The sequence below is a fragment of the Strongylocentrotus purpuratus genome, unplaced genomic scaffold (assembly GCF_000002235.5).
Source record: "Strongylocentrotus purpuratus isolate Spur 01 unplaced genomic scaffold, Spur_5.0 spur5_scaffold_20, whole genome shotgun sequence".
Taxonomy (NCBI): Eukaryota; Metazoa; Echinodermata; class Echinoidea; order Camarodonta; family Strongylocentrotidae; genus Strongylocentrotus; species Strongylocentrotus purpuratus.
The window spans coordinates 30306787-30324662 of record NW_022145606.1 but is presented as its reverse complement, the minus strand read 5'-3'; the positions used below and the strand labels follow the sequence as shown (position 1 = coordinate 30324662).

The 17876-nt window shown below is 38.7% G+C and overlaps 1 protein-coding gene across 1 annotated transcript; it reads right to left on the bottom strand.

Annotated features, from left to right (window-relative positions):
• Positions 1-11061: 11061 nt before the first annotated feature.
• On the bottom strand, positions 11062-17135 carry LOC115927378. Its single transcript, XM_030993167.1, has 3 exons — positions 15068-17135; positions 13882-13983; positions 11062-12906 (listed from the first exon to the last, which is right to left on the bottom strand). Exons 1-3 carry the CDS (start codon positions 16890-16892, stop codon positions 12611-12613), a joined length of 2223 nt encoding a protein of 740 aa, XP_030849027.1. The 5' UTR covers positions 16893-17135; the 3' UTR covers positions 11062-12610.
• Positions 17136-17876: the final 741 nt, after the last annotated feature.

Genomic DNA, 17876 nt, shown 5'->3' with positions numbered 1-17876 from the left:
TTCAGTTCCCCCCCCCTCCTCCCGCGCGAAGCGCGGAAGCTTTTACCTTTCATTAAATCATTAGGGAAAGAAGGCGATTCATTGTACCGTTCTCGACTCTTAATCCTCGTCTGAATTCAGTTAACCCCTCTCCCGCGCGAAGCGCGGAAGCTTTTACGTTTAATTAAATTATTAGAGAAACAAGACGATTCGTATTACCATTCTTGACTCTTAATCCTTGTCTGAATTCAGTCTCCCCCCTCCTGCGCGAAGTAGGGAAGCTTTGACGTTTCATTAAATTATTAGAGAAAGAAGACGATTCGTTGTACCATTCTCGACAATAATCCTCGTCTGATTTCAGTTCCCCCCCCCTGCCGCGTGAGGCGCGGAAGTTTTTACCTTTCATTAAATCATTAGGGAAAGAAGGCGATTCATTGTACCGTTCTCGACTCTTAATCCTCGTCTGAATTCAGTTTACCCCCCCCCCTCCCGTGCGAAGCGCGGAAGCTTTTACGTTTCATTAAATTATTAGAGAAACAAGACGATTCGTATTACCATTCTTGACTCTTAATCCTTGTCTGAATTCAGTCTCCCCCCTCCTGCGCGAAGCAGGGAAGCTTTGACGTTTCATTAAATTATTAGAGAAAGAAGGCGATTCATTGTACCGTTCTCGACTCTTAATCCTTGTCTGAATTCAGTCTCCCCCCTCCTGCGCGAAGCACGGAAGCTTTGACGTTTCATTAAATTATTAGAGAAAGGAGACGATTCGTTGTACCGTTCTCGACTCTCAATCCTCGTCTGAATTCTGTTCACCCCCCCCCCTCCCGCGCGAAAGCTTTGACGTTTCATTAAAATTATTTAAGAAAGAAGATGATTCGCTGTACCGTTCTCTTCTCTTAATCCTTGTCTCAATTCAGTCCCACCCCCTCCTGCGCGAAGCGCGGAAGCTTTGACATTTCATTAAATTATTAGAGAAAGAAGACGATTCGTTGTACCGTTTTCGACTCTTAATCCTTGTCTGATTTTCAAAACTGTTTTATTGTCTGCTTCTTTTTCTGCCTACGTCCTCTTCCTTTTCTCTCCTCCCTTTTTTTGGCCAGCGTTTTTTTTGGGGGGCCGCCCCCACAACCCCCTGGCTACGCGCCTGCGGTCAGATGAACATATTTTGCTACTTTGTCCGCCCCCGGAAACTCAGGGGTTTAAGGCAATACATTACACACAGATAAGCATTCAGGGGCCCGCCTTAGGGCCCTGGTGGGGTCGAGGGTGCGAACACCCCGGAATATCAGGGGTTTTAGGCATTTGATTACGGTCAGACGAGCATATTTTGTATCAAGTACCTTATTTGTGACACTGGCAGAACACTGATTGGCGTGAGGTCCAGCGGGCGGATCTCCAGAAGCTCAAGGGTTTTAGGCACTAACTTACGGTCAGATGAGTATCAAGGGGCCCATCTTAGGGCCCTTGGTTGGGTCCCGGGGGCAGAGCCCCCTGAAGCTTATGGGTTTTAGGCGTTTAATTACGGTCACATGAGCATTTTTTAATACCGTATTTTGTTGTGACACTGGCAGTTAACTATTCTTTCTAGTAGAGGTGTTGTGGTCGAGTGGATACGTCGCCGGACTGTCGATCACAAGGCCCGCGGTTCGAGTCCCGCCGCTGCACTTATGTCCTTTGGCAAGACATTGGTCTACATTTGCCACACTCCACCCAAGTGAAGTAAAATGTACCTGGTAGGAATTTATTCCTTGAAACGCAGCGCGCGTAACAGCTGCACTGCTAAAGCCAGGGTAATTATGCTGCATTATTGTAGAGCGCTTAGAGACTTCTGACAAAGTAAGTGTTAGGCGCTATATAAGCACTGTAATTATTATTATTTCTTTCTTGCTCTCTTTCTTTCTATTTCTTTTAATATTCTTTTTCAAAAAAGTGGGGAGGGGGGGGGGGGGGGGGGGGGGGGGAGCTGGAGGCTCCCGAGCCCTGACATGTAGGCATCTCAAGAAGCATATTTCTTGCCTGGCTGTAAATTTAGGAATTTGTCATTTTACAACAAGCGCATAAAAAGTATAATTTACTAAAAAATGAGGAAAAATCTCTGAAAATTATGTAATTTCAGCATTATGTGTAAACCACCGTTATGGAATTAGAAATAAACTACGTTAACATTTGATTTTCCCCGAGCCCCCTCAGTACGCCAGTGCCCCCCCCCCCCTCCCCCCCCTCCCCCCCCCCCCCCCCCCCCCTCTGATCTACACTTTGTTGGCGGAAAAATCGCAACTGATCTCCCTTACCTTTCTTCTTTCTTTATTTCTTTCCCTTTCTCTCCTCTTTCCCTTCCCTTCCTTCTCTCTCTTTTAGGTTTGCTGGGGGGGGGGGGGGGGAGCAAGGGCGTTTTGCCTCACCCCACCCCGATCCACAACTTGTTGGCGGGAAAATTGCAACTGATACCCCCTTCTTTTCTTTTCTTCTTCCTCAATTTTCCTTCCGTTTATCTCCTCTTTTCCTTTCTTCTTTCCATTTCCTTCCTTCTCTCTTATTTTTTTGATTGCGGGGGGGGGGGGGAGGCAACAGCCTGGGAGGCGAGGCCCTTTCGCCCCCGATCTCCTTTTCTTTTCTTCTTCCTCTTCTTTCTTTCCCTTCTTTTCTTTCTCTCTCTCTCTTTTTTTTTCATTCTTTTTTTTCCCATCTTTTTGTTCCCTTCTTTTTTCCCCCTTTTTTTTCCCTTCCTTTTGTCCCACTTTTTTTCTCCTTCTTTTTGTGCCCAGGGGGGGGGGGGCGCCCCCCTGGATCCGCCACTGTGGTGAACTGTGGACTTTGGGTAACGCTCGACCCCTACATGAAAACGTGGACCTGCTTTTCTTCCTGTCAAAACGTGGACTTCTTTATTTCAGGGTGTATTTTGGAGTTGACTTGGAAATGACTAGTACTAAATTTCTCATTTAAAAGCTTCATTTGGAGAAAAAAAAGGAATTCCTTTTAGTAACATGTTTAAATCTCTTCCCGATTTCAATAGTACAAAATTACTGTGGACTTCAATGTAACCGAGGGCTCGATGTTGTGAACTGTGGACTTTGGGTAACGCTTGTCCCCTACATGAAAACGTGGACCTGCTTTTCTTCCTGTCAAAACGTGGACTTCTTTATTTCAGGGTGTATTTTGATGTGGACTTGGAAAAGACTAGTACAAATTTCTCGTTTAAAAATTTATTTGGAAAAAAAGGAATTCCTTTTAGTAACATGTTTATATCTCTTTCCGATTCAATAGTACAAAATTAATGTGGACTTCAATGTAACCGAGAGCTCAATGATGTGAACTGTGGACTTTGGGTAACGCTTGTCCCCTACATGAAAACGTGGACCTGCTTTTCTTCCTGTCAAAACGTGGACTTCTTTATTTCAGGGTGTATTTTGATAATGTTGACTTGGAAATGACTAGTACTAAATTTCTCATTTAAAAGCTTCATTTGGAAAAAAAAAAAGGAATTCCTTTTAGTAACATGTTTAAATCTCTTCCCGATTTCAATATTACAAAATTACTGTGGACTTTAATGTAACCGAGGGCTCGATGTGGTGAACTGTGGACTTTGGGTAACGCTTGACCCCTACATGAAAACGTGGACCTGCTTTTCTTCCTGTCAAAACGTGGACTTCTTATTTCAGGGTGTATTTTGATGTGGACTTGGAAAAGACTAGTACAAATTTCTCGTTTAAAAATTTATTTGGAAAAAAAGGAATTCCTTTTAGTAACATGTTTAAATCTCTTTCCGATTCAATAGTACAAAATTAATGTGGACTTCAATGTAACCGAGAGCTCAATGATGTGAACTGTGGACTTTGGGTAACGCTTGTCCCCTACATGAAAACGTGGACCTGCTTTTCTTCCTGTCAAAACGTGGACTTCTTTATTTCAGGGTGTATTTTGATAATGTTGACTTGGAAATGACTAGTACAAATTTCTCGTTTAAAAACTTCATTTTGAAAAAAAAAGGAATTCCTTTTAGTAACATGTTTAAATCTCTTCCCGATTTCAATATTACAAAATTAATGTGGACTTTAATGTAACCGAGGGCTCGATGTGGTGAACTGTGGACTTTGGGGAACGCTTGTCCCCTACATGAAAACGTGGACCTGCTTTTCTTCCTGTCAAAACGTGGACTTCTTTATTTTAGGGTGTTTTTTTATGTTGACTTGGAAATGACTAGTACAAAATTTCTCATTTAAAAACTTCATTTGGAAAAAAAAAGGAATTCCCTTTAGTAACATGTTTAAATCTCTTCCCGATTTCAATATTACAAAATTACTGTGGACTTTAATGTAACCGAGGGCTCGATGTGGTGAACTGTGGACTTTGGGGAACGCTTGTCCCCTACATGAAAACGTGGACCTGCTTTTCTTCCTGTCAAAACGTGGACTTCTTTATTTCAGGGTGTATTTTGATAATGTTGACTTGGAAATGACTAGTACAAAATTTCTCATTTAAAAACTTCGTTTGGAAAAAAAAGGAATTCCTTTTAGTAACATGTTTAAATCTCTTTCTGATTCAATAGTACAAAATTACTGTGGACTTTAATGTAACCGAGGGCTCGATGTTGTGAACTGTGGACCTTGGGTAACGCTTGACCCTACATGAAAACGTGGACCTGCTTTTCTTCCTGTCAAAACGTGGACTTCTTTATTTCAGGGTGTATTTAACCCACTTTTCATGCGTCTAGTGCTACATCACCAACCAGCCGGGGCCGAAAACAAAACAAAACACCACATTCATTTTGTCATCAGAGCTGAAATTTACAGTAGGTATGTGGAGTGCATGAAAACAGGTCATGACAAATTTAAACGTGGTGGTAATTTGTTTACGACGCCATTTTCCAAAATGAACTAGTATTTTGTGAATCGGGTACTTCTTCTCCTTATAAGTCTTCATTTAAATATAATAACTGTCAGGTGAAAAAGGGTGCCTACATTATGGTTCAAAGGGTCGGGACATAGCACAGCACAGCTGCTTCATTGACAAGTTCAAATGTTTCAACTCAAAGACATTTAAAGGGGCATTTCGTGATCCACAACATTCCCCCCCCCCCGGATTTATACAAAACCACCCCAGATTTTGATGCCATCTGAAACCTTCGCCACCTGTTCTGCAGATCTACATGTTCACGATAGAAATCCTAAAATGTATGAACATTTTAATTTCTTTCCGTTCACAGAACGAAATCATTTCATAATAAATTTCTCAAATCAAATAACTAATAGTGAATATAGCTGTATCAATCCAGTAAATCGTATAATTGGCGAGTGTATCATGCTTAAACATAGTGTAACAGGTTTTCTGAAGATTTATCAGATTGACGAACAAACTTGCAAAAACCCTATCTAAAAATCCTATCTAATGCCTCCTAAGTGTTTCCAAGATAGTCTTATTACCATATTGTTGTTTTTCAGGTGAATATGTCAAAAACCAACCATTTGCAAACTTATAAGTCATCATGTGCATGCAACAAAGGTCGTATCTACATTTTCTTCATTTTGCGGGAGAAGCCATTTTGTGTTCAACTTTGTTTTCTTTGTCTCTTACCATCTTCTTCTTTTATAAAATAAAACTGTTTAAATTTGAGACTTGAAGTCTAATTTAAAAAATGAATATTTAATTCTTTCAAAATGAAAAGAAAACTAATTTGTGCCCAAAATGTCAATTACGACCTTGTTTCATTCACATGGTGGAGTATCAAGATAAGCCGGAATAAAATCATAAAAACATGAGATGCCCCTTTAATATAAAATAAAATACTTCGACATGCCTTTCAAATACAGCAAAACTGTTTTTATTATTAAAGACAACTTTGAAAAAATAAGGCTTATAAAACAAGGTTCCAACAAAACATGATACATCTCAGTTCAGAGGACAACGAACACATAGGTGGGCTGTTATACAGGTATGGTAGGAGAGGAGTTACTCGCAACTTGGGGATTGTTTAGACCCATATTCATGCCTTCTTTTGCAGTGAAATCAGCCCCCAGTGACCTTTAAAAACAAAAATTCCCATATAAAAGTGAATCATGGTGTTGCAATATTGAAATTGGAGTAGCAAACTACATAACATTAATATTTACCTCTATCATTATTTGGTATACACAAGAAAGAGTTTGAGTACTAAGCTTCTGAATAGCGTTTTTGCAAAACCTTAATTTTCATGTTTAGATGTTACAAAATTGAAATCTGACATGATAAAAACTAATGTATTTCGCTTCAAGCTGTTAAAAAAAAAAAAAATCGTAAGTGGTGATTTTGCTTTTAAAGGCGGCATGAATATGGATCTGAATAATAACATTTTATTTAAAATCCCTACAAAAACCTTCAGTCCCAGCGAGGGCATTAGTATCTGCTTTGAAAATATCCACTTTGGAATGGCGTGCTGGGCAGTCAAGATGTGTACATCAAAATAAGATCGCAACAGAAATATCAGAGTTGGACAAATATTTCCCAAATATGCCCGTGTCTCTTTAATCAAGATCTTAATTTAAAGAATGAAAGTTACATTTGTTAATAAAAGCAAGTGGAAAGTATCAGCATATTTGTGTTCTGAACCCAGGATTCCGAATTCCATAATCCATTTCATTTTTGTATAGAACTCGGGTTACAAAGTGATATGTTATGAACATATAAACATTACATTTTAGTGGATGGATAGTAACATCAAAACATGACCAATACATCACTTTTGTGCTAATCTTGTCTTCTTTGTACAAAAGTATTGGGCAAAGAAATACAGTCAAACAAAACTGTTGGAAAATGGACTACATATAGACATTTTAAATTATCACTTTCATGTCAGATAATAGGTCACATTGTCCATGGAGTTGGGTTATAGTCCGACGTAGACGACAAACCAGACATAGTGATCATTCATCTCTTCAACCAGCATTATAGTTTTGCACATCATTCTTCATTTTGACTGTCTATGGGTGCTGGGCTATTCCCACTGGTGGGCCCTACAGAGAATCTAAATTCAAATTTGAATACGACGACAATACCCTTTGTTTCACAAAACATTTGTAGTGACGTCAACTAGTTTGCGTTCCAAGCGTATCAACCTGTCCATGCCTATTCAATCACCTTATCTTAACGATCATGAAGCACGCACGAAAAGCATGTGATGTCACTACAGACATTTTGGTAAAATACAGAGTAATGTACAATGTAGTGTAGGTATACCTATAATACAAAACATGATTTATTTTTAGAATGAATTTGATATAAAACAGCTTTTGCCCAAATAATATTTCTTCAATGATAAACCTGACCTTCTGTTTCAACTCCTTTTCTGAAATACCAGCCATTCCACAATTTTGGTCAACCAGCATTTAACTGCAATAATACTGAACAATCAACTTTTTTAACATGTACACTATGAACGGTGAATTGTAAACTGTATATACCTGATCTAACTATATAATATGTATACTGTTTAATACAGGCTAGTGGTTACTTTTAATACACAACTAACAAATGTATTACAACATTGCTCATACTAGCTACATCAAATAACAAAATGTTATACATATAATTTGAGAGTGCTCTGGTAAGAATATTTTCATGAGGTGAAAGATTAGTTGCACCATACCAGGAGCTAGCGGAACGGCCAATCTTCCACTAAATGAAAATATTCTATCCGATGAATAAACATTTATCATTTGTTGTATAAACATCTACAGATTCCCATCTAAAATATTTTATAAATCATCAGGAAGACAAGATTCAATTCAATAAAAACTATTTTTTTAATGTTCCTTTAGAAGCAGAACCCACACTTATAATTGGCGGTGGTCATCACGCTGGAATTCAAACCCAAAAAATGTTCTTTGCAGGTGATGTCACTACAGAAGTTGTGATGAAACAAAGGGTATTCATTACTTAAAGCATACACATTTTTTTCCACATAACAGGAAAAGATTAACAATTGATTGCATTGCATGAGAACATGTCTTGTCAAGACATTTAACTCACTCTTTACAAAAAACAAAAACAAACACAAACATCAGAAATTCATAACAACAAACTGAACCAAGGGTAAATTTGTAATATGTCACATTTTCATATATGAACAAAACACTCTTGCATGCACTATCCATTTCAGAACTCTATATAGATTGTGTACATGTATGTAAAACTATAAAACTGTTCAAAACAACACTGGATGAAAAATTGAATACACTCAATGGTATATGCAAGATTGGAGTTGACCAACTCTGTAGCTTGTCACTACAGACGTTTTGGTAAAATACAGAGTAATGTACAATGTAGTGTAGATACCTATAATACAAAACATGATTTATTTTTAGAATGAATTTGATATAAAACAGCTTTTGCCCAAATAATATTTCTTCAATGATAAACCTGACCTTCTGTTTCAACTCCTTTTCTGAAATACCAGCCATTCCACAAATTTTGGTCAACCAGCATTTAACTGCAATAATACTGAACAATCAACTTTTTTAACATGTACACTATGAACGGTGAATTGTAAACTGTATATACTGATCTAACTATTATAATATGATATACTGTTTAATACAGGCTAGTGGTTACATTTTAATACACAACTAACAAATGTATTACAACATTGCTCATACTAGCTACATCAAATAACAAAATGTTATACATATAATTTGAGAGTGCTCTGGTAAGAATATTTTCATGAGGTGAAAGATTAGTTGCACCATACCAGGAGCTGGCGGAACGGCCAATCTTCCACTAAAATGAAAATATTCTATCCGATGAATAAAACATTTATCATTTGTTGTATAACTCATCTACAGATTCCCATCTAAAATATTTTATAAATCATCAGGAAGACAAGATTCAATTCAATAAAAAATTTTTTTAATGTTCCTTTAGAAGCAGAACCCACACTTATAATTGGCGGTGGTCATCACGCTTGGAATTCAAACCCAGAAAAAGTGTTCTTTGCAGGTGATGTCACTACAGAAGTTGTGATGAAACAAAGGGTATTCATTACTTAAAGCATACACATTTTTTTCCACATAACAGGAAAAGATTAACAATTGATTGCATTGATTGCATTGCATGAGAACATGTCTTGTTAAGACATTTAACTCACTCTTTACAAAAAACAAAAACAAACACAAACATCAGAAATTCATAACAACAAACTGAACCAAGGGTAAATTTGTAATATGTCACATTTTCATATATGAACAAAACACTCTTGCATGCACTATCCATTTCAGAACTTTATATAGATTGTGTACATGTATGTAAAACTATAAAACTGTTCAAAACAACACTGGATGAAAAATTGAATACACTCAATGGTATATGCAAGATTGGAGGTGACCAACTCTGTAGCTTATCAAAGCTGACCCATAAGTCGCTGTTTGACCAACAAATTACCTCATACAGTGGCAACTCGTTCTTGCAAACCCTTTTCTTAACACAAAGTTCCAAATAATACAAAGAGGAATTCAATTTCCAAGGTGTTCTTGTAAATTTCATTCTATCCTGATAACACAAACCTAAATCCAAACCCCCACCAACTTTGTGTAAATGAGTTGCTACTCTACACAGTACAGGAACGAAGATGCTTCTGATCCCAGCCAAATGAGGAGATATCAAACTTGAATGGGCATAGTACCTTAACAAGTTTGATCAGATCACAGATTGGAGAAATGCAATGGAGCATCTCATGTTTGCAAAGGGACTTTGGGGCTAACTCTTATTATCTCCCCAGCTGGGTCAACACAAGTGAGCATCATATGTCCCCGTTTAAGCTGAAAACCTTTATACATGGGCTATTCAATTCCTAGGACGACCAGCCGGGAGGTAATAATCAAGGTTGGCCTGCAAAGTCCCCATTTGATCTACACAACTTTTAACATCTTAAAACATGTAATTACCTACAACTTAAGGATGCACCCAGCAACGTCAAAGTTTGCCATACCCTTAAATGATTTTTTTTTATTGCTATCTTCAAACTCTGTTCCATCATGTCAGTAAATTCTGTGATGCTAATATAAACATTGAACCATCAAAAACTGTTTTGTGGACCCTTTTCAGGTTTAAAATCTAACAAAACTACAGATGAAACCTTTTTTAACGCAAAATGACAGTGTCCGTTTATGCGATGCATGCTACGTGTCCCGTCACATTGCAACACGATGTGCAATATCCGCGCAATCTATCTACGTGACACAACGCCCATGGAAACAGCAAGCAATGTAAACAGATGGTGAGACCATGTGGACGTTTACTCTCAAATCCATATAAATTCAATTGGAAAAAATGTCTAATGTACCATCGGATGCAGCATATTGTCGGCAACCGTATACCAAAGTCAGGAGACACAGGATCTTGGGGTTTTCAAGATGAGATTGAAAATGCAACTGAAAATCCATGTTTCTGCATAAAATCATAATTTCAGCCATTTCATTTTTAATAGTTTATATGAGTTTTGAACCCTCAGGACTCAAAAATAAAACATTTCTGATTTAAGATTTCATACAGAATACATTGTACCTACTAAAATCTAGTAACGTTTTTTTGTAATTAGGCCCTAGAACTTTTTTTATAGCCCACAACTCATAAGTTCAAACTTGGTTATTATATTTTTGGTACATTGTGAGTTATATTTTGGACACTAGGAAAATAATTTTTTGTTGCAAGGATATTTTATTTATGGTGGTCGAAAAAAATGGGTAAAAAAAATGATAAATTGTTGTCCAAATTGTATGTGTTCAATGGATTTAACAGGTCATTTTCAGCCAGAAAATGTATACCTTTATACACTTCCCATCAATAGTTTTGAGTTACATACGAGATGAACTATACTGCATAAAGCATGTTGCTGAGTGCATCCTTAAATAAACAATGTTCTTGGCTCAGAAGCTGATCATAGTTTGTCGCAGAAATATACCCCACTTACCCTGCAAATCTTTATACAAACTGTTACACATTGGTCAATGCTCCCTGATAATTGACTGCAACTGGAAAATTATCGAAGCTGGCAAGCTTTGAGTCCACATTTGATCTGTAAAACTTTATTCACAATTTGGCCTTGACTAACTGGGGATCTGATCATAGATGGTACAAAGTCCCATTTGATCTGCAGACATAACTTAATAGAAACACATTGAACACATGATTATGCTTTAATGGTTATCTGGCCCTACCCAATAGCTGAGTGCGAGGACCTGATTAAATTTCACAAAAGGGGCAAATGGTCTACTTTTTGATGATTTTTTTGAAAAAAAGGGTCCAAACTTAGATGAAATTGGACAAGAGTGGTGAGATATTTATAAAGTCTAATAAAGGCCAAAGGTCCATGGTAATTGACCAACAGTCAAAACCCAACTGCTAACCAAGTTGTCTCATAAATCAAAATTAGACATGTTACTTTTTACACAATTTTCAATTTCATGGGACTTCACCTGGCCTTGACTAATTGAGGATCAAAGGTGGTAGCTATGTCCCATTTGATCTGCAATGTACTTAAAAATCTAAATTTTGCAAGTAGCGGGCCTTTGACGAGTCAAGTTAGCCATAAGTCCCCATTTGACGTGCAAACTTTAGTTTACACAATGTGGATGCTTCCTCATCAGCTGGAACTAGCCAACTGAGGACCTCGATCATCACAGTTGGCTCTTAAATCCAAACATTATACATAGCGGTCCTTTGACGAGTCATCATGGCCCTGATCAACTGGTGAGCCAAGTAAAGTTGACCAAAAGTGCCCATTTGACCTACAAACTTAACTTTCACACAATGTACACATGCGGATGCTTCCTGGTAATCGGACCCAAGCCAACTGAGGACCTGATCAAAATTGCCCATAAGTCACTAGTTGATTGCAAAACATTACATACTGGCCTATTTAACTGGGGAGCCAAGCAAAGTTGGCCTAAAGTCCCTATTTGACCTGCAAACTTTATTTTACATAGTGTACACATGTGGATGCTTCCTTGTCATGGTCTAAGCCAACTGAGGACCTGATCACAGTTGGCTCTTAATTCCCAGTTGATATGGAAAACATTATACATCTAGTCCTATCACGAGTCCTATCAACCATGAACCTAATCTAGGGGAAGTGAGCAAAGTTGGAGTTTGACCTGTAAACCTTTATGCACATTGTTACACATGTGATGCTCACTGACGTTGACCATCTGGTGATATGGGAGCTGATAAAATTGACCTGTAAGTCATCATTTAAACTGCAAAACGTTAACCTGGCAAACTGGGGCTTATCAAACAACTTTAGCACAAAAGTTCCCATTTGCCTTACAATCTTCTATACAGTATACATACTGTTAGACACAAGTCTACTCCCTGGCCCTGACCAACTGGGCAGGTAATTAAGTTTTTCCTATTAAGTTCCCATTTGACTTGCAGAACCATACACTGCTTTACACACAGTATGCTTCCTGGCCATGGAGTTAACTGTTAACCTATATAAAGGTGCACCTCTTCCAAAGCACAGCCCTTCATCAAGGAAACCAGTAAGTGGGTTATATGAATAAGAAGCAACCACATTTTACGCATGTCAGTACCTGAAAAGATTTCATCCAAAATTGCGGAGTGTGATGAACATGATTAATTTCACTCATAACAGGTTGAAAATTCACTAAAAATCCAGTGGATTTGTCTTTCTAATTTGGTTTCTAATGAAATCTTTGACTGTTGTCCACCTTTTAGTACGACCCTTCAGGTCTGCATCCATCTTGCAGTACTTCATTATTTTTTCTTTACCGGGCAGTTGGCGTGAGCGTAGTTCTTCTTTAAAGTGTCTGTGTATTGCTTGTTTTTCTTCAGCTGTCCAAGATTGTCTGATACTCCTTTTCTTTCTGCTGGCACCACGGTCACTTTCCTTGTTTGCAACTTGGTCACTCTTCTTTCTGCTTTGCTGCGGCATGCTCATACCTTTAATAGTGAATTAGACAAATAAGTAGGGAAACACAATTAATGTTTCAGGTTCAATGACAGATTTTAAAAAACTTAACCAAATGCAGAAGATGGTAGCTGAGAGAAGAGTGGAATGGTTATATTTTGATTTTTTTTTTAAAGTTACAATTTACATTACTTTTAGCTAGTTCTTCATTTAAAGCTGTCTGCATTAGGAGTGCCATTTAGCCAGAATTCAAACTAAGCGAATGCTAAAATTCAAATAGTGACACAAGGATAATCACCTGTTGAGGGCATCTGGAATAATCAAAGTAAGGATAAACTAGATGGAACTTCGACTGCGCGCATTCGAAAATGATGCCTCCGTCATAGAGCAAGTTTACAAACCAAAACAGAAGAAATTTTTCAAATTCGAATTTCATTGTAATCCATTAACAGGTTCTCAGAATATCGTGATTACAAGCAATTTCATATACATATATGACCCTTTGATCTTTGACCTCATGACCCTAAAATCTACTCAGTTCATTGGCTCTGCAAGATGTCCTGAATTAAATAGTAATCCATCTGTCAGTTCTAATGATAAAGCTGTTTTTGCATACATAATGAGCCCATGACATTTGACCTTTGACCTCATGACCCATAAATCTACTCAGTTCATTGGCTCTGCAAGATACATACATGACCTAAGTTTGGCAGGAATCCATCAATCGGTTCTTGAGATAACGCGATCACGAGCTGTTTTTCATACATAATGAGCCCTGTGACCTTTGACCTTTGACCTTGTGACCCCAAAATCTTATCAGTCCATCGGCTCTGCAAGATACATACATGACCAAAGTTTGGCAGGAATCCATCAATCGGTTCTTCAGATAACGCGATCACGAGAACGGGACGGACGGACGGACGGACGGACAACCCGAAAACATAATGCCTCCGGCTACTTCGTAACGGAGGCCTAACAAAGGATATAACAAAGTAATTCATTCACACCTTCATTTTCTTTGTCTGACATCTCATCCATCAAAACAGCATCATCGGGCCTGTTCACTTCGTTGTCAGGATCATCATCAACATCTGGATCTATGTTGCATTCTGAAAAACAAAAAACAAACACAGATTTAACAAGAGCAGGTGAAAAATAACATACATGTACATTATAATCTTTGCAAGGGTAAGTTCATAGCAGACAGCTGTGGATAGTCATCCCTGTTTTGCTTTTCATGTAAACAGCACAGCTGGTACCACAACTACTCTTCAATACAAAGTGTATTTAGAGAGACAATTCTGCAAGTGTCATCATTTTTTTAAAACACATGAGTATCCAAAATATATCAAAATATGCAAATTAGCTCATTAAATGTCATGATTATGCAAATAATGCAATGAAAAGCATCACACAACATCTTGGCACCTCAGTCTGTCACCCTACCAGGTTTCAAATGAATCAGGTATAGCGTTTAGCCTGCAGAGCATTTTTTTTAAGGTTAACCTAAATTGCATTGCAAATAAGCTAATTGAAATTCATGAATATGCAAATAATACAGCTCAAAGCAACACATGATATTGTGGCACCTCACTCTATCACCCTACCAAGTTAGAAGTAAATCGGGCATAGCGTTTAACCTGCGGATCATCCTACCAAGTTTTGGAGTAAATCAAGCATAGCGTTTAGCCTGCGGAGCATTTTTAGAAGGGTTAACCGAAAACGTTAACCGAATCGGTTAATGGAAAGACGGACATAGATAATTTGGATTAGTATGTGCCACCATGAACGTTCAGTAAGGCGACACAAAAATCAAATCACATATTCAAGTATTTGAAATGTTGGCAGCTTCCCATATATTGTATCTCGGATCAATTCTTATTAAAACTGGAGGTACTAATGAAGACATCCCAGTTTGCTTACCAAAAGCATGGAACTTCACAAACTGAAGGATATAGCAAGCATACAAAACTAAGGAAATTATACAATATAAAAACTGTGTTGTATGAGAGTGAAATGAATGATTGAGATGTAACATAAAAGTTTTCTGGCCTAATGTAATCTCAAACTAGAAACCGTTATGATCTCACTAACCAATCAGATATCACTTCAGATAAAAGTAGAAGGAAATGAAAATGGTATGGCATATTCTCAGCCATTCTATCTAGCACAAAACATAAAAAATAGTCATACCTTCATCTGCATCTACACGAACATCATCCAACGTCTTTCCTGCCATTGCCTTTAGGTCTCCCTTCTCCATGCTGAAGAGTACTTTAGAAATCTTTGCTACTTGCAGTGACGCATCTGGCAGGCGGTAGTAGGCTCTGTGGGTTCTTATGTCATGGCCCATGAAGGTGGCTAAAATGTCCACTTCATTATCCTTCAAATTCATGATCTGAGAGCTGATAGCAATGTGCTTCCTGAGTTTTGTCAATCTAAGCTGATCTGGATACTTTGCTCCACACTTTTGGGCATGATTTCGCACTGTATCAGTTGCTCTCAAGTGGCCTCTTCCATCGGGGTTTGCAAACAAGTAGGGATTTCCATCATTGACTACTTGTGACCTTTTCTCCATCAACAAGTCAATGCTGCCTTTCATGTCATCTGTTAGCAAAACGGGTACAGTGTTATTGCATTTCCCATTAATCTCCACCCTCCATACCACATTGCACAACGCCTTTTCCCATTTGGTTAGGCCTTCACCAAATATTCCACCTTCTCCTTTTGTGATACACTTGTAATCACTGAGGGGCATCTTTGAAACTTCTCCCGGACGCTTCCTGTTGAAAACACACACCTGGGTCAGGGTAACCTCAGCCAACTGTTTCCATCTGTCAAGGGTCTCATCACTACTGCAGCTGTTCAGCTTCTGTTTTCCCTCTTTTGTTTCTTTTCTCACATAATTGGACAGTGCAACAACATCTGTTGTCAAAGGAAGCAGCCTTGATGTATTTCTCTTGTTTACTTTTAATGTACGCAGTGCATGTGTGCTTACTTCTGCTTCCCACTTGAGAGTATATGATTTGATGAACTGTTTGCATTTCTTTTCCAAACCAGCATCTGCTTGCAACAGAGCATTTCCCATAAGGACTTTGGCAGCCGTCACCAGTGTATATCCGACTTTCAGTGCCAGGCTAGGTGTTGTGTACAAATGTGTATCCTCATTAAATCCTGCAGCCTTCCTAGTTGCAGCTATGACCTCATTAAATTTGGTAGGACAAATCAAATCTACTAATGAAGCCGATGGGTGATCATTCAATTTTCTGTACTCACGAACCAGTCGTGCAAGTTCACGCAATTTTTGCCGTATATATGAATACTGGTCTTTGTCATGCCCATGCTTCAATGTCAGCCTCTCTGCTACTTGCTGCATTAATCTATCTGATTTCACAACTCTCAATATATCATCATCGACTCCCATTGATAATATCATGTGCACCTTTGGGCTTACTCCTGATGGGCCTGGAAGCATCATTCTACCAGTTTGAACATGTAAGGTTCTTTTTTTCTTCTTGGGTGGTTCACAGGTCTCATCCTCATCCTCAACATCTGGTCGCAATTTACATCTATGAACATGCCTGTACAAATCATCCTTGGAATAGAAAGCATAACAATGACTACATGGCAAATATTCTTCTGGATCCACATCATATTTCGGTCTGTATGCAACAATCAAGGTACCTTTATTTTCTTGAAGGACTTTGACATTGTGACGATAGTTTCCGTAATTTCTCATTTTAGCTAGCAAGTTTGCCTTTTCTTTCATGTCTTTAGTTGCAATCCATTGCTGAACCTCAGTCTCGTTGACATGTTGTGGTGTAAGCAGATGCCTCGGCAGTTTCTTTTGTGGTTGACTACAAAATTTACAGTACTGAGGTTTGTCCCACTTTCTACAGTTGTTGTTTGAAGTGGTCATCACATTAATACTGCAACTGGAGCTTGAGACTTTTGCACTTTGAACACTTGCAGAGGCATGGGCAGGTGAGGTATTAGGTACTGAATGGTCAACAGGCATGGCTTCACTCTCCTTATTATCACTGACAGAAACTGCCACAGAGTTACTTTGACGTCCACGTACAAACCGAAATGGAATGAAATCAGCCTCATCACTGCTACTACCTTCTGGATCAGATTCGGCTTCATAATCACTATCGGAATCATCTCCAGATGGTTCAGATGCGACAGGAGTGTCGTCATCTCCAGATGGTTCAGATGCGACAGGAGTGTCGTCATCTCCAGATGGTTCAGATGCGACAGGAGTGTCGTCATCTCCAGATGGTTCAGATGCGACAGGAGTGTTGTCATCTCCAGATGGTTCAGATGCGACAGGAGTGACGTCATCTCCAGATGGTTCAGATGCGACAGGAGTGTCGCCATCTCCAGATGGTTCAGATGCGATAGGAGTGTCGTCATCTCCAGATGGTTTCAGATGCGACAGGAGTGTCGTCATCTCCAGATGGTTCAGATGCGACAGGAGTGTCGTCATCTCCAGATGGTTCAGATGCGACAGGAGTGTCGTCATCTCCAGATGGTTTCAGATGCGACAGAGGAGTGTCGTCATCTCCAGATGGTTCAGATGCGACAGGAGTGTTGTCATCTCCAGATGGTTCAGATGCGACAGGAGTGTTGTCATCTCCAGATGGTTCAGATGCGACAGGAGTGTCGTCATCACCGGTCCAGTGAACATTTGAGCCAGATGGTGCAGCATCCAGAACTCCCACCTGAAATTATCGGAAACGGAAACAATTCATGAGTTTAGAAATTAAGAATTAGCCATAATATGCAAAAGTTTTGCATGCATTTCAATTTCGCGAGCAAGACAATTCACAATTTTTTTAAAATGCATTTTCGAACATCAATTGGTAATATTAACAAATCGCTAAATTTGAATGCCACTACAATGGCCAATTGCCACTATCCATGGTGTGTAATTCCAAACTCAATCAAAGACATAAAACTTTGATTCTGTAGTAAGATGAGATTCATTTTTAAACAAGTC

Bases quoted from the DNA above. Each gene is read 5' to 3' on its own strand.
- LOC115927378 (XM_030993167.1), bottom strand. From the start codon at position 16,892: ATGCCTGTTGACCATTCAGTACCTAATACCTCACCTGCCCATGCCTCT. The intron at 13,984-15,067 runs GTATGACTATTT...TTTGTTTTTCAG, and splicing joins TCGTGTAGATGCAGATGAAG to AATGCAACATAGATCCAGAT. The intron at 12,907-13,881 runs GTGTGAATGAAT...TCACTATTAAAG, and splicing joins GTCAGACAAAGAAAATGAAG to GTATGAGCATGCCGCAGCAA.